Source organism: Dendrobium catenatum, unplaced genomic scaffold (assembly GCF_001605985.2).
Source record: "Dendrobium catenatum unplaced genomic scaffold, ASM160598v2 fragScaff_scaffold_1573, whole genome shotgun sequence".
Taxonomy (NCBI): domain Eukaryota; kingdom Viridiplantae; phylum Streptophyta; class Magnoliopsida; order Asparagales; family Orchidaceae; genus Dendrobium; species Dendrobium catenatum.
Window position 1 is genome coordinate 634,538 of NW_021320035.1, and position 26,637 is coordinate 661,174.

Genomic DNA, 26,637 nt, shown 5'->3' on the forward strand with positions numbered 1-26,637 from the left:
TTTTAAAAAAAAAAAAAAAAAACTTAGTGAATTGTCTTCATCTACGCCATGCAGACAGGGATGTTTTGTAACTTTCATTTTTTTTTTACTTTGTTGCTGAATGCAATTTTTGCGCTCCCTCCGGCTTAATATTTGAATCAAAATAATGTTTAATATTTTTAATCTGTTTTAAAGTAAGTATAATATAAATATCTATATATTAAACTATTTTTTGGAAAATAAAGGCTTTTGATATGTTTATGCAGTTTTTTGTTTATTAATTTATAATAAGATTAAAATGTATAAATTAAAATATTTGAAATTAAATTCAAGATCATCTAAACTACGATTTCAACAAACTTATGGTTGAATTAAACATTTCGACAAAATAAACTCAATGATATTAAAAGTTGTCCAATCTTAGTCCAAATGAGCCAAAATTAACCACTTGAAGCGTAATTAAAAATTGTAGACATTAATTGGAAGAGCAAATAATCTCTAAATTTGGCAAACTTGTAGTTGAATCGAGCGGTTCGATGAGACAAATCTAATGAGCCCAAGATCACACAACTTCAACATCATTAAAGCACTTAATTACTGAGAAAATGCTTCACGGTCAAGGGAATCAAAATAGACATGCAATAGAATGTTTGGATTTTGACCCAATTTATTAAAATGCTCATCTAAAAAAAAGCTATAAATAGGACCTCATTGTCTACTAGGGGGGAGATCGAAGAGCTAAGAGAACTAAAGAACTCTCTAATATTCTAGATATCACCATTGACAACCATCACTACCCACTAACCACCGATAACCACGTCCTGCAATTGTCTCTCCTGTCTCCAGACTCTTGTCACCTATTGTCGGGTATTAACTACCCACACCTTATTTTTATAATTTCTACAGTGGAAATCATACATTTGTTATCAAATAATCTTCTTCTCCTCAACTCCGAGGAAGAGATAATTTTTGTATCTCTTGTTAAAAAGTGATATTTCAACTAAGTTAGATTGCTTTTTTTCCTTTCAAGATTTTTCAACAAAAAAATTCTTATCATACAACTTTTATCTGTCTGTGCTCATTTTTTTTTCAAAAGTAAGACATAAAATATCGACTCTACCGACACAAATTTTCTAAAACTTAACAAAGATAGTTCAATTTGATTAGAAATTCATTTTTTTTGTAATTAAATTACCTTATATTTTAATAAAAATTTCAAAAACCTTTATTTGAAGACTTGTTTTTTAAATGTCAAGATAATATCATTGGGCCCTTACATGATAATATCCAAAATTAATCCTCACCAACTCTAACTAAATGATTTTTGGCTTAAAGCATCTTGTTGCTATTAAAAAAAAAAACAGAACTAAACTGATAATACTACAAAGCCAACTGAAGAAATTCAATTTCAAGAGGAAGATGAAGAATATTTTTTTGTAGCTCAAAAATCTCTAAAGAGAAGTAAGAAGATTAGCAAAAGAAATTTGGAGCTCATAACGTCAAAAAATCATTACACAAGATGAAGATTATGATGATGTAGTTCCTTTCACAAGACGACAGATAGAAAATTTTCCCATGAATGAAAATCCAAAAATCCTCGTAAATTAAACCTTTGTGGTTTCAAAATATTGTTCAATGCATGTACAACTATTGTTTATAGTGAACGTGATGCAACTTGTGGATCTTAGATTCAGTGTTATGAGGGGGAGAAATTATTCTGTGTGCGCGGAATCCGGACAGAAAGTTTCCGTCCGGACTGTGAGCGTACATAGTTTGTATATTGTGTACAATTTTATACACAGTTTAGTTCTTTTTGTATACATTGTGTGTGTGTGTGCACTTATAGTCCGGACAGAAATTTCCCGTTCGGACTCCGCACAGAATAATTTCTCTATATGAGGACCCAAAGGATCATGGAGAAATGCGTGATAATGCACAACCTACGACTCGATCTTTCAACTTATTAGACAATTGCGGTGAAGTTTAGGCCAACCAAGTGAAGATTGTGGTGGTCGTGTTATTGAGTAGGTCGATAAAAAATAGGTCTATGTTGCACCAAAAATGCTGCAAACAATAGTTACTCTCAAAGATCCCATTGTTTAAAGTAGGCTTACTATCAAATGAATTAAATTACCTTATATTGTATTTATGATCTTAGTTGTGAATGAAATTGGTTCAAACTCAAATCCTAGTGCAAGCTTTAATTTCATTTATGAAGGACAATGTAAATAATGTTGGAGAAAAAAATGATAATATCATGATTAAAAAAATGTGAATATGTACAATTCTTCTCTAATTGAAATTTGATATATGAATTAATATATATTAATACTAATCATAAATGATTAAAATTTCATAATTAACATAAATTAAATATCAAATAAGTAATATAAATGAAATATAAAAGAATTAATATAAATAGAGCATCAAATAAAAATATAAAAATACACATTAATTTTTTTTCATTTAAATTTATAAATAATCAAATTGACCTTATTACCGGCGCTCTGCAATATCTTACTATTACAAGACCCGATATAGCACACGCTGTCAACACTCTATCACAGCATCTGCAAGCTCCGGAACAAATTCATCTTTATATGCTCAAGAGGCTCCTCCGGTATATCAAAGGAACCATCAATTTTGGGCTACCTATCAGCAAATCCTCACTCACTCTTCGCACCTTTTCTGACGCCGACTGGGCAGGTGACCCAGTTACGCGAAAATCTACATCTGGTTTCTGCACCTTTCTCGGCGACAATATCATTTCCTGGACTGCCAAGAAACAAACGACGGTCTCTAGGTCGTCCACCGAATCCGAATACAGAGCCTTAGCTGCGGCCACAGCGGATACTATTTGGCAAAAGAGGCTTCTTTCTAATTTTCAAATCATTCACGATGAACCAGTTGCTGTCTTCTGCGATAACACGTCGGCGATTGCTCTGGCGAACAACTCTGTGTTTCATGCACAAACGAAACACATCGAGATCGACCAGCGCTTTATCAGGGATCATATTCAGCAGAAAATAATAAACCTGCTACCTATCAGCACAGTAGACCAACTTGCGGACATCTTCACCAAACCACTCCCTACTCTTCGCTTCAAGCAACTGCGACTCAAACTGACGATTAACGAAGAATCGGCAGTTTGCGGGGAACTGTTAACACCTAATTAATATGATTAGTGCTAATAATTAGTTACCGCATTTCTTGTTCTCCAATGTCTTTCTTACACGTGTAAAGCAAACCTCTTACTGCCTATATATATAGGTAGCTGTACTTGTCATAAGGCATGAAAAACACTTTATCTCTGTTTGTCTTCTTCCATTCTTGTCTTCTTCCCTGTTCTTCTTCTCGAACTCCGACGAGTAGTAGAACTTAAGTTTCTACATGGTATCAGTAGAGGCTTGATCTTGCGACCAAACCTCATTATGGCTTCATCAATCTCTCGTTCCTCCTCTCCTCCACCCCCGACGACAACCGATGCTCATCCGTCTATGCTCAAACATGGCCTATACCCCTCTCTCAAATTCATCATCGGTCATCTAAAAACTCTGGTTCCTCACCACCTGTCGTCGAATAACTATCCCATATGGCGTCATCAAATCATCAAGCTGTTTAAAGCAAACGGATTTGATATTTTTCTTGAAACCCAATCGTTCCAAGATCAAGAACTGTGCGACTCTCCATACACCGAAACTTCCTGGGCTTTCACCAATCAAAATCTTGCAGCGGCTATCTGCTCTACCATATCGGAGCCTGTATTACCTTATGTAATACATCTTGAATCCACTTATGCTATCTGGCAAGAACTTCAAATCAGATTTCAGTCAGCGAATCGATCCAAGGTAATGCAACTTAAAAATGAGTTGAACAACATTACATTGAAGAACATGTCGATGCAAAATTATCTCATAGAAATCAAAAAGATAGTCGACAACATTGCCTCTGTCGGATCTTCTCTTGACACTGAGGATATTATCCTCCACATCCTGAACGGATTGCCACCGTCTTATCAATCCTTCAAAACGACTGTCAAAACGATGCAATCATCCCTCAGTCTCGACAACTTCTACGCGATGCTTATCAGTGAAGAAATTCATATCCAGGCTGACTCTCTGCGTCTTTCTCTTCACCAAGATCAGCAAACTGCTCTCTACGTCAACCGTAACAGAGGCCGACGCGGCCGAGGTCGACAGCAGACGTATCCTTCCTCTGCATCAAAACAGACCACCAAATCCTCTACTATCTGCCAAATCTGCCAGAAAAGAGGTCATTCTGCCGATGTTTGTTGGCATCGTCACAATGCTAGCTACATCACGCCCAAACCGCAAAATGATAACAACACGGCTCTATTCACGAACAATGCAGAGTCCTCAGAGGATTGGTATCTTGATTCAGGTGCCTCAACGCACATGACTAACAAGACTGATCATCTCACTCAAAGCTCGGTATATCAAGGTAAAGACCAGGTAATGGTTGGGGATGGTCGCTCTCTCCCGATCGCTCACTCGGGCACGGGAATTCTCCCGACACCAGATCGTAAGTTACTTCTCTCTAATCTTCTTCATTTACCGGACATATCGCATAATCTTATATCTATTTCCAAACTGGTGTCTGCCAATCAAATCTCCATTACTTTTACCCCTAACGGCTTCTCTCTTAAGGATTTGCAGACTAATCGCACTATACTCAGTGGTCCGTGTAGAAATGGGTTATATCCCATTACGATCCCGCCAAGGCACCCGACAATGCAAGCAATGCCCGCTGTTCAAATCAAGAACATCAACTGGCACGCAAGATTGGGTCATCCTCATCACCGGACACTTCAGCAAATCTCCAAAATAAATCCTAGCATTTACATTTCATATAAATCGTCTTCTTGTATGTCCTATAATGTGTGTAAGAGTCATAAACAACCTTTTGATAATGCTGTTCATAAAGCAACTAAACCTCTGCAATTACTTCATTCTGATATCTGGGGTCCGTCCCCGGTCACGGCAGCGCATGGATATCGTTATTACCTTCTCATAATTGATGATTACTCCCGTTACTGCTGGACATTTCCTATGTTTCTTAAATCTGATGCTACTAACATTTTCAAAAATTTCATTACTCTTATCGAAAATCAAACAGAACACAAAATTAAACTTATTCGCACTGATGGAGGAGGAGAATACATGAATACGCAGTTTAAAAACTCTCTCGCAACCAAAGGTATTCAACATCAGGTGTCCTGCCCTTATACTCCCAAGCAAAATGGAGTGGTCGAGCGCAAGTACGGGCACATTATCACTACGGCCAGAACTATGCTACACTCCTCGTCTATACCACCTATTTATTGGCCAGAAGCGGTTCAAACGACAGTGTATCTTATAAACAGGCTTCCGTCGCCTACTACTCGTCAACAAACTCCGCTGCAGCTCATGTTTAATATAACACCGGATTACACACTCCTGTGTCAATTCGGCTGCGCGTGTTTTCCGCATTTACCACAGCAAGCTTATAATAAACTTCAACCGAACTCTACTCTTTGCGTTTTTCTTGGTTACTCAGACAATCACAAATGCTACAAATGCCTCAATCGAATTACTAATCATATAATTATCTCTCGACATGTCAAATTTAATAAAAATTTCTTTCCTTTTTAGAAGCATCTCACCACTGCTGCTCCACTCAAGTCGGCTCTTCCGACCCCGTTACTTCTTCCTACGTCCAAAGCCAGTGATATCACAATTCGTCCATCTCTTCCTCCGGGTCATTCCACGCAGTCACCGGAAGTCACAACTTCGCATATTCACAACCAGACTAATCCCATAATCAACCAGCCCACTACGGTAAATGAAGCTTCTCCCCGTGAGCACCAAAATCAGCACAAAATGATAACCAGGTCCAAAACTGGCTCTCTCAAACCCACGTGCAAATTGAATTTACTTCACGATCTAGCCCCTGTCGAACAAAATGCTACTCCCACCAACTACACTGCAGCCATCAAATTCTTTGAATGGCGCCAAGCCATGGAAGAAGAATTTGCGGCACTCCAAAAGCAGGGCACATGGACACTGGTTCCTCAACCACCAAATATATCTGTTCTGGGCTGCCGATGGACCTTCCGCAAGAAATTCAATTCAGATGGCACGGTGGCGCGATTCAAAGCAAGATTAGTTACGCAAGGTAACAGACAAGAGCATGGTTTGGATTACGAAGAAAATTTTAGTCCCATAGCGAAACTTCCCACGATTCGCGTCCTTTTCACCGTCGCTATGCACCATGGATGGCCGGTGTAGCAACTTGATGTATCAAATGCGTTTCTCCATGGCAACCTACAAGAAACAGTCTTTATGCAGCAACCTAAAGGTTTTGAGGACAATATAAATCCTGAGTACGTCTGCCACTTAAAGAAGGCCATCTACGGGCTCAAGCAAGCCCCAAGGCAGTGGTATACCACATTCACTACTCACCTGACTACTCTCGGATTTCAGTACAGCAAGGCTGATCCCTCCCTCCTGGTATACTGTCGGAACAACATTCAAATGTTTCTTCTTGTTTACGTCGACGACATTCTCATTACCGGGAATAACACCAAGGCTATCTCCGATCTTCTTCATCAACTCCATCTCAAGTTCACCATGAAGCATCTCGGCACTGCAAATCAATTCCTTGGCATTCACATTAAAACTCTACCAGATGAGTATTTTCTCTCGCAATCTACTTATGCACTTTCCTTGCTTCAACAAATTAATCTTGACAAATGCAACTCTATGTGTAATCCTTCCTTCATGAAACAGCCAAAACAAATCAGCCCCGTCAACACTCTACCGGATGCCACAACCTACAGGAGAATTACCGGCGCTCTGCAATATCTTACTATTACAAGACCCGATATAGCACACGCTGTCAACACTCTATCACAGCATCTGCAAGCTCCGGAACAAATTCATCTTTATATGCTCAAGAGGCTCCTCCGGTATATCAAAGGAACCATCAATTTTGGGCTACCTATCAGCAAATCCTCACTCACTCTTCGCACCTTTTCTGACGCCGACTGGGCAGGTGACCCAGTTACGCGAAAATCTACATCTGGTTTCTGCACCTTTCTCGGCGACAATATCATTTCCTGGACTGCCAAGAAACAAACGACGGTCTCTAGGTCGTCCACCGAATCCGAATACAGAGCCTTAGCTGCGGCCACAGCGGATACTATTTGGCAAAAGAGGCTTCTTTCTAATTTTCAAATCATTCACGATGAACCAGTTGCTGTCTTCTGCGATAACACGTCGGCGATTGCTCTGGCGAACAACTCTGTGTTTCATGCACAAACGAAACACATCGAGATCGACCAGCGCTTTATCAGGGATCATATTCAGCAGAAAATAATAAACCTGCTACCTATCAGCACAGTAGACCAACTTGCGGACATCTTCACCAAACCACTCCCTACTCTTCGCTTCAAGCAACTGCGACTCAAACTGACGATTAACGAAGAATCGGCAGTTTGCGGGGAACTGTTAACACCTAATTAATATGATTAGTGCTAATAATTAGTTACCGCATTTCTTGTTCTCCAATGTCTTTCTTACACGTGTAAAGCAAACCTCTTACTGCCTATATATATAGGTAGCTGTACTTGTCATAAGGCATGAAAAACACTTTATCTCTGTTTGTCTTCTTCCATTCTTGTCTTCTTCCCTGTTCTTCTTCTCGAACTCCGGCGAGTAGTAGAACTTAAGTTTCTACAGTATTTCTCCTCCCCCAACAAGCCATGAAATTATTTTGCGTGGACTCCGGACATAGCTCTATGTCTGGACTCCGATTAAATTAAGACACATAAATTTCTTAAGACCAAATGACCCACTCATTTTTTATGTTTTTTAAATTAAACGTTCCTTGAAAGCTCTCAAATATTTAAGATTTTTGAGGGATAAAACTTTTGGTGCCTATTAAGAAAAAATAAAAAAAAAGAACAACAAGCGATAAAGATAGAGATTAGTTTGAAGGACTTCACATCCTATACAAAGCCAATGAAAAAGGAAGAAAATGCTTAAGCGTAAAGTGTATTTATACCTAATAATTTATTTTCAATATATATTATGAGGTAATGTACGTTTTGTCGAGCTTAGTTTTTCAACAAAAAAATCCGTCGTATAGGAAAATACAACATAATTGTGTTCATTTTTAAGGTATATCAAGTTCTCAAATAAGTCCAAATACTTTAACGATGAATTTATAAACTGGGCATCAATGATTCATGTGTTTTTTTTTTTTTTTTTGATGTTTCACACACATTCACATAGAATGTATTCTTGAAAAAGTTATATCTCGAATGCCGCGAAAACATATGTTTATGTAAATCAACTATGTAAAATTTTATATAAAATGACAATGTCTTGAGTGTTCATTTATTATATAAGATGTAATTAACTAATTATTATGTTTATTCCTCTTTAGTTTATGTGATATTTTGTTTATTTTGATATTGTTTATCGTTGTGTACTGCTATGCACTATTATATACCATTGTGTACTAGCTATGTATTAAATATATTTTGATTTTTAAACTATCATCATGTGCATTTAATTAATTTTTCAAAATTAAATAAAACTTGATAGATGTCTATAAAAGTACTTATGTAAAAGTAATTATGAATTTATTATACGATATATATATATACGATTATGAATTTATTATACGATATATAAAATTTATTTTGAAAAATAAATTATAGGTTGTCTAAAACATTAAAACTATACACACACGCACAAAAGAAAATTTAAAGATTATTTGGAGGATAAACTCTGTTTTCTTTTGGTTGCAAAATAATTGAATAGTAATAAGAATGGAAGTGAATGTGACAAAATAGAAAACATGGGATATCTAATGGCTCACCAACTACATTCACTTCATTCAAGTCAAAATTTTATAAGTTTATTCTTCATAGGTGCTATTCCTTGAGATTGTTTGTGTGGTGGATGTTTTTTTCTTCAACAAGATAAATTTCAAGATTCTAGCTTATTTTTTGGCCATAACATTTTATTGTTAAGTTTTGTAGGGGACGAATAGCAAAATTAATGGGAGATGAAGAATTTGGTTAACAAATGAATATGTAGATATTATTTTTTGTTGAAAGATTTAGATTTGTTGAATTGATTTTTTCCAATAAAACCTTCGAACTTTATAGGAAAGAAAGATGTTCACCACAAAAAGTTCATTAATATTAACAATACACAATAATACACAACAATACATGGATGTACACAGCGGTGCACAGTAAGCACGAAAGAGAAAATGCATAATAATTGCATTTGAGAGAATAAATAAACGTTTAAAAAAATTATCATTTCACATAAATTTTACGTAGTTGATTTACAGAAGCATGCATTTTTGCAGCATTTAACATATAAATATTTCAAGAATCAGTCTAAGTGAATGTGTGTGAAACATCACAAAAATACAAAAATCATTGCTGCCCAATATATAAAATTTTTATTGAAGTATTTTGGCTTATTTGAGAACTTGTCATGCCTTGAAGGTCAACACATTTCTATTGTATTTGAATTTACAACATATTTCTCTATTGAAAAATTAATCTGAACAAAACACACATTTTTTCATAATATACATTGAAAATGAATTATTAGGTAAGTAAAATAAACCTTACTCTCAGATTTTTTCTTATTTTTCAATGGTTGTAGAGAATTCAAATTATTTCAAATCAATCCCTTCTTCATCGATTGTTTCTAGAAATTTTTTCTAAATAGTCACCTAAAATTTTATTCCATAAAAGTCTAAATATTTAAAAACTTTCTTTTAAAAACATAAAATAATTGGGGATTTCAAAATTTTCATAACCGGATTGGGATTAAGAAATCTACTGTCTTAATTTAATTTTAAAATTTTAACATACATAACACCTTAAATTATAGTATATATATATATTTATCATTTAAATATTAATATTTACTTATACAGCACCTTAAAAACCCTTTCCTTTTTCTCATATTTACTACCATAGTTACATCCCGTCAAAAAATCCGCCGCCCCGAACCTGGCTTTTGCTGTGCGCGGGAAGAAAAATGCTTCGTCTTCGGCATTGGCTTTGTGCGCGAAGAAGAAATCCTTAGCCTTCGTTCGAGCGTCTGTCTACCCCGTTTTAAGCCTGCAACCCTCGACTTCAGCATCGCGTTCAAGCTTCTGTCCTTGACGACGTTTGAAATAAACTGATTAGTTCAATTGAATCGCGTTCAAGGTTTTGTCTTCACCCTTCGTCTTCGTCGCTCGAGTAAGAACCCCGCAATCCTCTCCTTATCCATCCTGCCACCTTATGTATCACTTTCGTCTAAGAAATTTCAGCAATACATAGAATTTCATTGTGCAGTTGCTTAAAATCTAGTGCGAAATGGTTACCGAATACTTGCAGCATTTCTCTCATACTCTTCTAAACCAACTTGAGGTGCAGGTATTCAAAAACATTAAAGCTATCAAACAAACAACAATTACCAGATAATGGCTGCACGATTTAGAATATGTATCGAGGAAGCAAATTTAAAGATCACAACAGACAACATTCGATCGACTCAAACATTAAATTGTTGCACCATTATTCGAGCATATTGCCCTTGCATCAACGAGACATCAACCCATTGTAGCGTTAAGAGAAAATGAAAAATGAAAATGAAAACGAAAACCAAACGAGACAATACTCTTGTATCGACAGCAATAAAGACAAATTCTGAGCGGACGAAAAATCGAACATCAACAGGGCTGACGAGCACAAAACAGCCGATGTAACGAAGAAATGGAGCGGAAAAAATCGAACATCAAGATCGAATGGGGAAGACAAAAAGAAAACAAGCCGATTTAGAGCGACGACGAGATGGAGAAAAAGAAAAACCAAACCTTTCCGACCTAAGGCAGGTCTCGAGCAGCAGTGCGGCAAAATTTCGAGCGAAGAAGATGCGAGTTGACCACGGAGAAGACGGTTTCGGGGGTGTGGCTTTAACTGGATGTAACATAGTGGTAGTATAGATGAGGAGAATGGTTTTTAGGTGGTATATAAGTAAATATTAATGTTTAGATGTTGAATATGTTAATGTTTAAAATTGCATAATCGGGTACTTAGATGTTTTTCGTTCGTGAGGCGAGACGTAAGCCCCAGGGCGTTTTGAGGCGTAAACCTCAAAATCAAAAGATTGCGTAAACATAAAATGATAAATTTTTTATATTCTAATGAGAAAAAAATATAAAACATAAAAAGGCACAAGTTATGAAGTGAAATTAAAATATCCCAATAATAAGACAATATGAAATATAGTTCAACACTTCAACTCAAATTATATCTTTATAACTCGGTACAACTCGGTATTGCTCGGTATTGGTCTTCACAGAGCTGTATTTCTCGTTATTGCCAAGCAATACCGAGCAAATACCGAGTAATACCTCGCAATACGCGAACATAGCATTCCCGGGTTACGGTCCGGGTCAAGTCGTCGGGCTGCGCGGTAAAGAGTAAGAGCACGTGACGATATATTATTGGCGGCCGAACGTAGCTCTACGTCCGGTCAGAGGACATAATAATTGTTTATGGGAGAGAGAGTTGTGGAGCATAGGTTATGACGCGATACAAATATTTCTCAAAATTAATTTGGATTCATGCCGGATAGGTCTGCTATGAAAGCTATACATTTATTGAGAGGTTTGATGAATAAGTATAGAGAGAATAAGGAGGATCTACATATGATATTTTTTGATTTAGAGAAAGCTTATGATAAAGTTTCAAGAGAAGTGCTATAGAGAGTTGTAGAAAAGAAAGGAGTTAATAATGCTTATATTGAAGTGATTAAGGATATGTATGCAGGAGTTGTTACTAGTGTTCAAACACAAGGTGGTTTGATCAAATATTTTCCTATTTCAGTTGGATTACATCTAGGTTCAGCCTTAATCAGCCTTAAGCCCATATCTTTTTGCTTTAGTCATGCATGTTCTTACTAGACATTTGCAAGAGGACGTACCATGGTGTATGCTTTTTGCTGATGATGTTCTTATTGTTGATAAGACTAGAGAGGGAGTTGAAGGTAAACTTGAATTATGGAGGCCAACCTTAGAGTCTAAAGGTTTTCGTTTGAGTAGATCTAAAACCGAATGTATGGAGTGTAATTTAGTAGTAATAGATGTTGTCGGGGGATTGTGACTTGGGGTGATCAATTAATTAATAAGAGTATATGTTTTTGATATCTTGGGTCTCTTGTTCAGAGTGATGATGAAATAGATATATATATATTATTAGTAGAATTGAAGTTGGATGATTGAAGTCAAGGAATGTATCAGGTTTTTTGTGTGTTAGAAAAGTCTCCCTCAAACTTAAGAGAAACTTCTATAAGATGGTGGTGAAACCTGCAATGCTTTATGACGCAGAATGTTGGCCATTAAAAAGAAGCATAATATTAAGTTAGGTGTTGCAGAGATGAGGATGCTCAGGTGGATGAGTGCTTTACTCTTAGAGATATGATACGAAATGAGCATTTACGTGAAAGGTTGAAGTATCTCCAGTGGAAGATAAGATTAGAGAGTGTTATCTTAGATGTTTTTGTCACATAAACTGATGACTTTCTGATGACCCAGTTAAGATAGTAGATGTATTAGATTTGACCTATGTTAAGAAAGGTAGAGGTTCTAAAAAGACATGGCTAGAAAATATTAGAAATGACATTTGTTTATTAGATTTAAATGAGAATTTGACTCTTAACAAGACAATGGAGAAAAAAAATTCATGTAACCGACCCCATATAGTGGTATAAACGCTTGATGATGTTGTTGTTATTTGTTCTTTTACTAGTTTTATTTTCTTCATGAACATAATGTACTTTGTTTATATTTTATAAAATGCTATCTTTGAGTGTTCATTTAGAAGCTTCCTCAAATAAAATCTCCTTTCCTATGCTCGACAAGTTATTTGGTTATAAGCTCGATAATGCTTGATAGATTTACTCTTATATGGGCTCGACAAGGCTCAATAGATTTGTTTGTTTATGGGCTTAATAAGACTTGATATGCTTGTTCATTAGTAGGCTCAATGGTATAGTCATTTGGTAAGCTAATGAACAACCCAATAGAAGAGTTAGTTAATCGCTTGATAAGGTTCATTTATTATTTTATGAGCCGCTCGTTTAAAACTCTATAAGAACAATATGAACTGAACACTTGCGGACCTCAAACCAAGCTCAGTCGGAGATTTATGATTTTAAACAAACCAAACTTGAATACAATTATGTGAATCAGTAGAGGATAACATCAAACCTTTAATTAAATAAGATATAGTTTTTTTTTTTAAATTAAATAAGGCATAATTGAGCTCTAATAGAGCTTTAAACGAGCTTTAATTGAGCTTCTTAATGAGCATGTTTACGAGCTTTAAACGATACCGTTCGTGAATGTAAACAAACAGAACGACTAGCTGTTCAAGTTCATTTATTTAGCAATCGAGTATTTATAAAAAGTGTTCAAGCTCATTCATTTAGCTTATCAAAAGAACATAAATGATCTCTTATTGAGCCGAGCCAGGAGCAGCTAGTCGAACGCTCTGTTCGTTTGCAGTCCAAACTTTAGTGACATTAGCATCCTATTTTTTATTTTTATCAGCGTATTAATAAAGTTGAAGTTAGAAAATCTTTAAAGAAAATGAAGTGAGAAAAATTCGTTGGACCTAATGATATTACAATAGAGCAATTAAAATATCTAGGAGATGAATGAATTTCTTTGCTTATTAAACTTTTTAATTTTATTTTGAAAACTAAAAAGACTTTAGATGAGTGGAAATTGAGTGTGTTGATTCCTATTTTAAAGAATAAAAGTGATGCACAAAATTGTGTGAATTATATAGAAATTAAGTTTATATGTCATACTTTAAAATTATGGGAGAGAGAGTTGTGGAGCATAGATTATCATGTGATACTAATATTTCTCAATATTAATTTGGATTCATGCTTGGTAGGTCTACTATGGAAGCTATACATTTATTGAGAGGTTTGATGAATGAGTATAAAGAGAATAAGGAAGATCTACATATGATATTTTTGATTTAGAGAAAGCATATGATAAAGTTTCAAGAGAAGTGCTATAGAGAGTTGTAGAAAAGAAAGGGGTTAATAATGCTTATATTGAAGTGATTAAGGATATGTATGCAGAAGTTGTTACTTGTGTTCAAACACAAGGTGGTTTGATCAAATATTTTCCTATTTCAGTTGGATTACATCTAGGTCCAGCCTTAATCAACCTTAAGCCCATATCTTTTTGCTTTAGTCATGCATGTTCTTACTAGACATTTGCAAGAGGACGTACCATGGTGTATGCTTTTTGCTGATGATGTTCTTATTGTTGATAAGACTAGAGAGGGAGTTGAAGGTAAAATTGAATTATGGTGGCTAACCTTAGAGTCTAAAGGTTTTCATTTGAGTAGATCTAAAACCGAATGTATGGACTGTAATTTTAGTAGTAATGGATGTTGTCGGGGGATTGTTCCTTTGGGTGATCAACTAATTAATAAGAGTATATGTTTTTGATATCTTGGGTCTCTTGTTCAAAGTGATGATGAAATAAATAGAGATGTTATTAGTAGAATTGAAGTTGGATGATTGAAGTAGAGGAATGCATCAGGTTTTTTGTGTGATAGAAAGTCCCCCTCAAACTTAAGAGAAACTTCTATAAGATGGTGGTGAGACCTGTAATGCTTTATGACGCATAATGTTGGCCATTAAAAGAGAAGCATAATATTAAGTTAGGTGTTGCAGAGATGAAGATGCTCAGGTGGATGAGTGCTTTACTCTTAGAGATAGGATACGAAATGAGCATGTACGTGAAAAGGTTGAAGTATCTCCAGTGGAAGATAATATTAGAGTGTTACCTTAGATGTTTTTGTCACATAAAATGATGGCATTCTGATGACCCAATTATGAGAGTAGATATATTCGATTTGACTTATGTTAAGAAAGGTAGAGGTAGTTTTAAAAAGATTTGGTTAAAAAATATTAGAAATGACATTTGTTTATTAGATTTAAATGAGAATTTGACTCTTAACAAGACATTGGAGAAAAAAAATTTATGTAACCAACCCCATATAGTGGGATAAACGCTTGATGATGTTGTTGTTATTTGTTCTTCTACTAATTTTATTTTCTTCATGAACATAATGTACTTTGTTTATATTTTGTAAAATGCTATCTTTGAGTGTTCATTTAGAAGCTTCCTGGTTGGGCGATAATGGTTAGAGGGACCATGGTTGGACGACAATGGTCAGAGATAGGGGTGTTAATATTTGACACGACCAAAACACTCGTCTTGACCCAAAAATTTCAGATTAGGGTCAACCCATTTAAGAAATGGGTCTGGTTGACTTGGAAACCCGAAACCAAACCAGGTTGACCCGAAAACATCATGTAGCGTTGTTGTCCGCGATTTCATCTGTGTCGTTGTTAGGGCTATGAAAACTGGATTTCAGGTCGTATTCAGTTCGAACCCGAATTTGACCCGACTTCTTTTTGCTAACGGGTCGATTTTTTGAACTCTAACTCGACCCGCTTTGGGTTAGAGTTTACCTGAATCCGACCGCTTCAGGTATGTTTTACTAAAATATTTTTATTTAATTCGATTTATTTAAACCTAAATTGAATTAAGTAAGATTTACTTCAATTAATGTAAAATAAACCAAGCTTAATTCAGTTTGGGCAATATGATTTATTATTTTTTTTGGAAATAACATTTACTTATTTCATAACAATCTTCTAAAATTCTTCTAAATCAATTAAAAATGGTTTAAATCAGGTTGATTTCGGATTTCCGGCTCAACTCGAACTAGTTTTATAAACGGGTTGAAATACTTAACCAGAACCCTAAATTTTCGGGTCGTGTCAAATATTGACACCCCTAGCCGTCATCGACTCATCGTGCCGTCGTTCGTGCCATCGTTCGTGCCATCGTTCATTGCTACATCGTTGTCCATGCCGTCGTCCGCTCTGTCTTCCATATTTTCAGTGTCGTTCGTGTCCCGTTCGTGCTCCAACTCGCTCGAATGAGTGGGTCGGGTCGGGTTAACCTGTAATCAGCGCCGGTCGGGTCCGGGTTGAGATTTTTTATCTCGTTTGCAAAATCAGGTCGGGTTCTGGTCGAGTCAAATAGTAGCGAGTCGGTGTCGGCTTTGACCCGAACCGTCCTGCAACCCGTTTTAGACACCCATAGTCGGAGGGACCAAAGACAGGCAACTATGGTTGGATGGGCCTTAATCTGGCGATGGTGGTCGGAGGGATTGTAGTCAGGCGACCAAAGTTGTGGGGGCCATAGTCAGGTACTTTGATTGGTGGGATTGTAGATGTTGGTCAGATGGACCGTAGTTGGACGATGGTGGTCGTATGGGCCGTAGTCGGACGATGGAGACTGGAGGCATTGTAGTCGGGCAATGGTGGTTGGAGGGATCGTAGTCGAGCGACTTTTATTGGAGGGACCATAATCGGATGATTATAGTCTGAGGGACCCTAGTTAGACGATGGTGATCGAAGGGATCGAAGTTGGGTGATGGTGGTCGAAGGGACTTTAGTCGGGCTACAGAGGTCAGAGTTCATAGTAAGTTGGAGGGATCGTAGTTGAGCGACGGGGTTGGAGGAACCGTAGTTGACGAGCGACGGAGGTATGAAGAACCTTAGTTGGGCGACTAGGGTCAGAAGGATCGTGGTCGGGCAATGATGGTTCGGATCATAATCGACATGTGATTGAGGTCAGATGGACGATAATCAAATGATTGTGGTCTGAGGACTGTAGTCAGACAATGGTAGTCCGATAACCATAGTTGGCAGGCAATGATGGTCAGATAACAACGGTCGAGCGGAAACCCACGACGGTGGTCAGACAGAGTTCTAATGTGATGTTTGGGCAGTGGTCCGACAGTGGTGGCTAGGTGGACGTCTAACAATGGCGACTGGGTGGACGTACAACGACGCTTGACCGGTGAAAGTTTGATAGTAATGGCTGGCGATTAGGGTTTGTAGGCAGTGGTGCTTAGGTGGAGCTCTAGGATTTTTGAAGCTTTAAATCTCCCTTGAATCTCTAGCCCAAGGTCCAATTCTCTCTTTCATGTAAGGAGTGGAGGCCTATTTATAAATTTTTGGGAATGACATGCCCCATAATATGAAGAAGATTCAGAGTAAATTCAGAGTGGTTCATTGGACGACCCATATTGATTCCCTTGATCATAGAAGTTTTCTTCAACATTTAAGTGCCTTAATGATGCCAAAATTAGGCAAGCTTGTGCTCATTGGATTCATCTCACCAAGCCGCTTGATTCAACTATAGACATGCTATATTTGGAGATCATTTGGTCATCCAATTAATGTCTTGAAGCTTTTATATATGCTTCAAGCCTTTGATTTGGGCTTATTTGAGCTCGGTTTTGATAGATTTTGGAGTTGTTTTTGTCTTGTCGAGACGTTCAGTTTTACTATAAGTTTGTTGAAATTAGAGTTTAAATGGTCCCGTATTTAATTTTGGAAGTTCCCAATTGAGATATGCCCCGAGAATCGTGCCTGATCAAGCTGATTTTTTGTGACATATCAATAAGATTTGTTCCATGTGTTAATAATGTTTATTGTATCACTCACATATAGATTTGGATCCAAATCCTAATAGCCTTGTAGGTGAAGTGAGCATGGAGGATATGAAGAATAAGGAGCCAAGTTATGGAGTGTCCGCATGGTAAAGAGAGAGGTCTTTGTGAGTGAAATAGGAGAATTTATCATTGAAAGGTAGTTAAGTTGAATGAAAGATTATTAATAAAACATGATTCAAGAAAATTTCGAGCGAGTTTCAAGAACATCTCCTTACCTCCAAATTCCTATTAAAGATGATACTTCTAACTCTCTAATCCAATGAACATATAGTTGCAAAGAACTTATCATATGTCGATAATCGACATAACTTATCTCCTTAAGGAATGCACGGTTGAAATTCTCATCCATACCTCATCACATCATAAAAAGCCAACTGTAGCCATCAAATGACATTTTTTTCAAATGAAATTTTACAAGCACAACCTCGATCAAAGTTCAAAATCCCCACTAGTATCATAGAGCAAAGATGAATCATGTTTAGTGGTGTAAGTGAGCCGAGCCGGCTCAGGCTTGACTCTTTTATAGGCTCGCGAGTGAGCTTATCAAGCTCACGAGTTGAGCTCAAGCTCAAACTCATGCTTGTTTAGTAAACGAGCTTGAGTTTAAGCTTGATGAGGCTCAGCTTGTGAGCTCGCGAGCAAGCTCGAATAATTATTAATATTTTTTAAATAATTTTATTTTATTTATTAAATGTAAATATTTTAAAAATCAATAATAAATGCTAAAAATATTTATTTAATTTAAATACTTTTAAATCCCGCTTAAAGTTTAAAAAATCCGGTCTAAATTTTAAAAATCCCGCCAATGCTCGCGAGTCGGCTCGAGCTCATTAACTGTGGGACGAGCTCGAGTTCGAGCCGACTATATTTTTGATGTGCCGAGCTTGATAAGACCACTACTCGACTCGACTTGACTTGTTTACACCCCTAATCATGCTGACCTTGTTGCTTATTTCAAGACAGTTGCTTCATTTTTGAATATCAATAATGTGCTCAAATGATATTGCTCTTTATCATATTTTATAGGGGCATCGTTAAGGTGTTTCTAATGACTACCATTGGGAGTATTTCTTCCTACTCAAAATGTATGTTGTTCATCACCCAATTTACCAATCCCCAAAAACCACGGTAGAATTTACAAACTCTTCTTAATATGCAACAAAGTGCTCGACGAAACTCTGATGAATTTTATTCTTCATTTCCATCATAAATACTAGAGGTAAGAGACTTGGAGCTAAAAGTATAGCAAGTTAAGTTACTTAGGACTATTTGAAGGTCCTTTCACATATTCATAGTAACATATTATATTGGTCGAGTTACTTGAACTCACGAACAATCATATCAACATGGGGGAGTATAATTGCACAACTATAGCTTCTTTATTTAGGCTGCACAGTTTTTTTTCAATGGGAAACTTATGATGGCTTCCTAGAGTTTAAGAAAGTCGACCCAAAAACAAAATAGGCAAGTCGAGTTCTTTATTGCTTTGAACTTGATAAATTGACTTGCGCAATGATCTATAATTTGAGATATGTATTAGAGGAGGTTAGATGTTATTTGGGAAGTTTTCATGATAATAAGTTCATGAATGTAGTAAAATTGCTCAATGAATAACAAACTTTTTAAGGTCTTCTTCCATTGTTGTTCTATGGGGAAATCATCCAATAAGTTTTGAGTAGAATTCCATTGCTTGTTGTTTTAGTTTTATCATGGAATGTAATTGAAATGATAGTGTAAGGGCATCTTTGGTTTATGAAAAAAGCTTCATAGGTTAATAGCTGTCCTTGTTATACATACGTTAGTTTACTATAGGATATGTGATTCTTCCTCTTGAGATTTAAGTTCATTCAATTTGAGATGAATGTTCATGTTACCGTACTTCTAATGTAGGATTATGGTGTAAATGCACCTTTAGGCACATTATTAAAAACATCTAGAATTAAGGAAAAATAGTTGGATTGGAACCAATTGAAGTTGTAGCCGTTTTCTATTAATCTCTGAATGTGAAAAAAATTCTTTTTAGAGCACTATGAAGTCATATATAGGATTTTTGATCGTATTAAGGTCATATTTTGACTTTGTTTGGTTTAATGCCACATTAAAGAAAATCTTCCTCGACTTTTTTTGCATTAACAACAGCTGAGGGAGGCATTGGATTCTCATTTGTTTCATGCCTAAATCATTTTAATAGAATGTTATATGTGATGTAAAATCCACCCTTTAATACTCACCCAAAAATTAGTATTTAAGTACATGTTTTTACTATTGAGCTACCAGTGCCTCATAATTTTATTCTCATTATAGTTTTTAAATATGATTTTGCCATCAGGAAGTGGTATATTTTTCCTTAATATTATTTTTTTCCAAGGTTTTTTTTAGCTAAGGATGAATTCAAAATACATGGAGTTTTGGGATTTTATCTCCCATAATTATTGCAAAGTCCATCCCTATATTAATTTTTAAAGCCATTGCCAAATTATGTCATAGTTATATCATTTTCTATGCTTTATCAACTTAATGTTATTAAATGGTCATTTTGTTGCGTATTCTCCTCTTTCTAATATATTCTTGTTTTGTGGTAATTGCAGGGTATAACAAGTTTGTTGAAACACTATGCATTTATTTGTTATTTGGGGGCCATTCCAAGTTAAAGCCGATGTTTCAGACTAGAAAGAGTGCATCATATCTTTTTAGTTAAACATTTTTCTCATTAATTCATTCTTTCATGGCGTCCTCAGCTTCACATGCCAATGCCGAAGAATCCTCTTCTATCTTCCTCACCGCATGTGGTCGGTCATTGTCTCCTAATCTCTCGCCACCAAAAATTACAAATTCATATATTTTTTCTTCATCATTTCCGGACCCACCATTGTTCTCCTCGACAAGTGTTCCAGCGGTAGATTCAGCCTCTCAAGTTTCAAGCACTTCTACTATACTTTATAATAATAGTATCTCATCTAGTAGTGCGAGAAAGCTGGAAGGAAATGACTCAGAGATTGAGAGACTTAAGAGTTGTGATGTTTATGTTGGGTATTGTGGGAGAAAAAAAACTTTGTTAATACGTTTTGTGAATTGGTTGCGGGCAGAGATGGTGATGCATGGCTTTTTATGCTTTGTGTCTTACCGTGCTACATGTTCAGATGCTAAATCCCATGTAATGGCAAGGATAGCAATGGAGGAGGCTCCTCTTGGTGTGGTGATTGTCACTAGAAAGTCTTTTTCTAGCCCTTGGAGTGTTGAGGAGCTCAAAATTTTGTTGGGGAAAAACAAATTGATTCCAATATTTTTTGGATTGAAGCAAGGAGATTGCTTTTCTAGGGATATTGTTGAAAAAAAGGGAGAAATTTGGGGTAAGTATGGTGGCACACTTTGGAAGAAATATGAAGGGTTAGAAGAAGAGTGGAGCGAGGTAGTGGATGGGCTCTCACGTCTTGATGTTAAGTTTGAAGTTAGTACGAGCAATATGCGGGATTGTGTTTTTGATGCAATCTACTTAATTGGAAAAAAATTGGGAAGGGGAGATGCTTTGGAGAAGTTGAAGTGGAAGAGTAGGGTAGCTATAGAAGAATTTCCATTCACAAGAAATCTTAATTTCATTGGAAGAAAGAAAGAACTTCTTGAGCTAAAACTCATGTTGTTTGGTGATGTTCAAATGGAAGGGGATGAAGATTTAATTAATATTTTACATGAAAAGGGATGTAGTAGCAATAATGAATTACAACAAATGAAAAGGAAGGGCAAGATGAAGGGGAAAAAGGTGTGGAAGGAGTCTAAGGAAGAGATAGAAATAACTTATAAGCATAATGTTGGGGATGTTGACAGGTTTCCACCAAGAAAACAAACAACAAAAAGTAGAAAGAAGTGGAGGGCCAGAGATTTAACATTTGGTAAGGGCATAGCTTGCGTCTCAGGTGAGCCCGGCACTGGCAAAACAGAACTTCTTCTTGAATTTGCTTATAGATATTCCCAAATGTACAAGATGATACTTTGGATTAGTGGAGAAGAAAGGTATGCCCGTATAAACTATATGAACTTGCTGACTCCTTTGGGAATTGATTTGAGCATTGTTGATGATGAGTTTTGTTCAAAGAGGGCTTATCCAAGGAACTTTCAGGAAACAGAAAGTGAATCTATTCGAAAAGTTAGGAGGGAACTCATGCGAGGAATCCCTTATCTACTGGTGATCGATAATTTAGAGAATGAAAAAGATTGGTTTGATGGTAGGGAAATAATGGAGCTACTTCCTCGTTTTGGTGGGGAGAGCCATGTTATTATCTCCACTTGCTTGCCTACGGTAATGGACCTTCAACCTTTGCAACTGTCTAACTTGTCTAGTGATGAGTCGATGTCCTTAATGATGATAAACTTAAAGGATGTCAATGCCGTTGATGATGATGCTCTTAAAATTATTGGGGAGAGGTTATGCAGATTACCCCTTGGACTCGCACTTGTTGGAGGTATCCTTTCTAATTACTCTATTGATCCATCCATGCTACTTGAAGCTATTAGTTTAATGCCTCAAAGAGAAATACACTGGAGTGGCAACGTTGGGGATGTATTTAAGCTGAATCCCTTTCTTATTCAGCTCTTTGATTTTCTATTTTTAGTACTTAATGAACATAAGAAGCATGGAAAGTTGGCTATGAAAATGTTGCAGGTTAGTGGTTGGTTTGCTCCTTCTCCAATTCCAATATCTATGTTAGCTTTGGCAACTGAAGTTCCCAATGAGAGTGCTCGTGAATGCTTTTTTAAAAATTGCTACAAGATGTTCACGAGTGAGAAATTGATCTCACATAGTAATTTGTCAAAAGCTAAAACAGCATCTAATATGCTCATAAGATTTAATCTAGCAAGATGTTGTCCAAGAAATGGCTTTCTTTCCTTTCATGACATCACTAGGGTCTATGCCTACAGAAGAGGAGGAGATAGATTTGCTTCTTCTATGGTTAGAGCTGTTAGAATTCAAGGATGCCTTCCTGAGCATTTGAATCATATATGGGCAGCCTGTTTTTTACTATTTAAATTCAACCCCTTGCCCTCCATTATGAATCTATCAGTATCTGATCTTTTGTCTTTTATCAAGAAGTTTGTTTTGCCGTTGGCTAATCATAGCTTTGTGTCACTCTCCCAATGCGATCTCATCTTAGATCTTTTGCGTCATTCAACTGAAATACTTGAATCTATGGAGAATTTCATCCTTGTGGATGCTAGTAATGATGAATCCATGCCGTTTTGCTTCAATAGGAGTTCTAGGAGTTCAACTTTACATCCTGACCCTCTACTTTATCAAGATCTTGCACATTTGAGAGCAACTCTTCTTGAGATGAGGGCAAAGTTTATGCTTTTATGCGGGCAATACGAGATTGGAGAACAACTCTATAGGACAGCCCTCAATATCAAAGAAGTAATTAATGGCTGTGAACATTCAGAAATACTATCTACTCATGAGATCATGGAGAGACTCCTTAGCTTGCAGCTAAGTTTTTTGATGGCATGATTTGTAAGTGGAGCATATATAGATGTTGATTTTTTTCTTAAAAATTATACATATTGATATTCTTGACATTTTTCTATTCTTAACCCCCCCTGAATGTTATATAAACTTAATATTCTTGGGACTCTCAAGTTGTCTCATAAATAGAAATTTGACTATGTTCAGAAAGAATGAATTTTAGTCTGTTATTTGTGCTGTATAACTTGTATTGATTCTTTTTTATTTTTCTTATTGAAAATGCTATAAAAAGGTTGTTTACCTCCAATAAGTAATTCAGAACCTTTATATATATTAATTTAATTTCAATTTAATATTTGATAAGATGCTGTAGAATACTAAAGTTATTGTGCAAAAAGTCTCCATAAAACTTAGCAATGCTTGTTCAACAAGGACCTATGGGACAATGGCTGTTTATTTTATGCAATCTTCTGCCCCACCCTTGACTTCCTCTCTCACCACTTAACAAGGGAGGGAGCAGTTGAGAGAAGATATTTGCAAGTGTGTTAAAGCCCTTGTTATAGCTCTTTTGTTCTACAACTTCACTATGCTTTCTCATATTTATATATGAAACTTAATTGTTCCGCCAAGGAGTGCATAGCATTGAGCATGAGAAAAGGATCTACATTGATGCTTAGATGTAATATTAATTTGGTTTGGGCTATATAACCAATGCTATTTAAAATTTATGCTTGTTTTGAATTGTTTGCATGAGAGTGAGGCCACCTTTCTTGCAAATTTCGAGGCTTTTGGCAAAGGTATTACGGAATTTGAAATGTTGCAGATATATTAACTTATGCCTGTAGGACTTGGGCTGTTGTGAGCCTTTGATGGATTTGTTGCTTGGAATCTTGACAATGATACTTTTAAAAAAAAATTTCTTATCCTTTTGTCTTTTGTTTTTTTGACTGTCATTCAGGTAAAAGTATAATGTGGTTTTTTGTTTTTACAATTAAAGTAACTCCAATAAAACCATTTTTCTTTTTATGGTTTTTTTATAGTGAACATTATCAATTGCTTTCTCCTTTTACGCTTATAGAATCAAATCACCTGCTTGTCTCGTGCAATAAGAATATTGTTTCTCTAAACCACTTCTAGTGAAATTAATTCTCATTTAAGTAGCTCCTAGGTGATGTTTTTAACATAATAGATGTTTTTCATCATAATATACTTTAATGGGAAAACAGAATCATACCTAGCCAAATAGATGATCAATAGCTAATAACAAAAAGCAAGAACTTTTTGCACTATACAGATGGAGTATTTAGGGCCAAAAAATCCATTCGTATAAGCTTTCATTAATGTAACTTTTTTGTTGAAATGATAAAAATAGATATATGGCAAGCTAAGAATTTTACTCAACGTAAATTCTCTGTTCTTGTTATTTTTTAAATAAAGGTTATTTCCTCCTCTTTTGGGAACTGTAAATTTTCTCTTTTGGGAACTGATTCTTGTAAGTTTTGTAAAATGATACCTAGCTAAATTTTCTCTAAAAACTTTATATGGCTATAAAATTTCTCTTCTTGTTGCGTTTTAAATTTTTTTCTAAATGTTTTCATGCAAAAGAGTGTAACACTTTATTAATCATTCAACGTGAATAAATGGTAGACCTTATTTTTCTAATGTTGTTTAAAATTATTTATTTCTTGTTATTTTGGTTTCAATTGATCATGTAAGTTTTTGGAGTATGGCTAATTTTTGTTCCTATTCTAAATTGTTTTGATTTAAGTCTGATTGGTTTTTTTTCATTTGGTTAGCGCTACTTAGCATGTTAGCCTTTTACTCAGTCCTATGTATTCAATCTTGCATTTTCTTATTATTGATGGTCATGCAAATATTTAATTCAAAACTCTCATGTAATGCACATAATTTAATTTTTGAATATTCTCACATAGAAGATGCCTATATGGGATCTGTAATTTAACTATTTTTTTTGAACTGTTAATTTTGAGAACTGTTGACATACCAATTTAGAGTAGGGTTTTATTAGTGTGGATTCACTATTCTTAAAAACTTTGGACATCTATTTATTACTGCTTTTCAAATTTGATTAAAAATAAAAGCCTGACAACCAAAATTTTGTGTAATTTATATTAAATAACTTGAATATGAGTTTTTTCAGAAAATATCCTATCAATTTTCTTGTGGTTCCATCATCCAAAATCCATTATGATTGAATTCTGGCTCTTTGATCATTAGTGAGCTTTGAATATAAGATGAAAAGTTCCATGTAAAGATTCGTAAGTTCCTGATGTGAATCAATCTTGCGATGAAATGAGAATTGCACTTAAAAATTAATAGAAATATTGAATCATAACTTGCTACCAAAACTTTATGCTTAATCAATTGAAGTTCTAGAATTAGAAGACGAATGATTAAGTAACAACAAGAAATCACAGTTAGAGATTAGAAGGCTTTTCAAAATAACATCAAAAACTTCAAGTAATGCGAATAGCTAATAATAACAAAGCCCCAAATTTAAGATTTAGATCCTTCACCTTAGGATCCGTCACTCAATTTAAAGTGGAGGCTAGCGGAAAAGAACCGTGAGCAGACTTAGCGACGCCACTAGTAGACAAGTGATCTTGAGAGGACTTGTCGCCGGGACGGAGGCCGGGTTTGGAGGAGCGGGTGGACAGCTTTCGATGATCAACGTGTAGACGGAGAAATGATCGTCTATGGAGTCCACGAGGGTTGGTAAGATCTGGTCCAAGTACTCTTCGGGGGTGTCGTCGAAGTCAAATCCCACGTCAAAGAAGGGTGAATGGAGAATGTCGACTCGTCCGTTGTGGTCGTATTCAAATCCGAAATTCCATTCGGGTTCATCCATGCATGGCGGTAGTGAACGACGAAACCCAAAGAGGGGAGGCAAGGAGGCAAGCCGTGAGCCAAGGTGGGGTAGAGGAGGCCGGTCACTGGTTGGAGAAGGGCTTGGGCGGGTGGAGCTTTGGGGGGAAAGAAAAAAATAAAATCTAAGGTTTAATTAAGATTTCCGAAATTGGCGGATTCTTAATTTCAATTTCAGAATTTGAATTTGGGGAATTAAGGTGAGGGGAAAGGTTAATGGTGAATTAAGAAAATTAAAGAGAAATAAAAGGGGGTGTATGGCCGGCCATGTATGGAGGAGAGAGAGGGCAGATTTTGTTAATAGGAGGGGACCACAATCATTAAATAAAATCTGAATTTAAGTTTCAAATTTTAATCAAATCATGTAACTCCCAATTTAGTGCCAATTGAGAGGGAATTTTGAATTTTAGCAATAATAACTCCCTTAATTAGCTCCTAAATTTAAGTCTTAATTAGGCAAGTTATTCATGATGAAAATTCAAAATAAACAAGGAATTCCACAGGAAAGGCCGGCGGCATGGGGAAGACGCCGGCGGCTGGGGTGGGCCGGCGGTGGCTGGCCGGAGGAGGGGTTGGCGGGTGGAGCTGGGCGGGTGGAGCTGGGCAGGCCGGCGGGCGGGATTTGGCAGGCCGGCGGGAGGCTCCTGCAGGGGTCGGCTAGGGTGTGAAGCCG

General features: G+C 36.3%; 1 protein-coding gene and 1 long non-coding RNA gene across 2 annotated transcripts; one reads left to right on the forward strand and one right to left on the reverse strand.

The window, feature by feature from the left end:
* Nucleotides 1-6,320: 6,320 nt before the first annotated feature.
* LOC110103174 (uncharacterized mitochondrial protein AtMg00810-like) lies at nucleotides 6,321-7,502 on the forward strand. Its single transcript, XM_020831778.1, has one exon. It carries the CDS (start codon nucleotides 6,321-6,323, stop codon nucleotides 7,500-7,502), a length of 1,182 nt encoding a protein of 393 aa, XP_020687437.1.
* A 2,382-nt stretch (nucleotides 7,503-9,884) lies between these two features.
* Nucleotides 9,885-11,134, reverse strand: LOC114581170. Its single transcript, XR_003703032.1, has 2 exons — nucleotides 10,876-11,134; nucleotides 9,885-10,297 (listed from the first exon to the last, which is right to left on the reverse strand). It is a non-coding gene; the product is annotated as an uncharacterized LOC114581170 (long non-coding RNA).
* Between the last annotated feature and the right edge of the window lie 15,503 nt (nucleotides 11,135-26,637).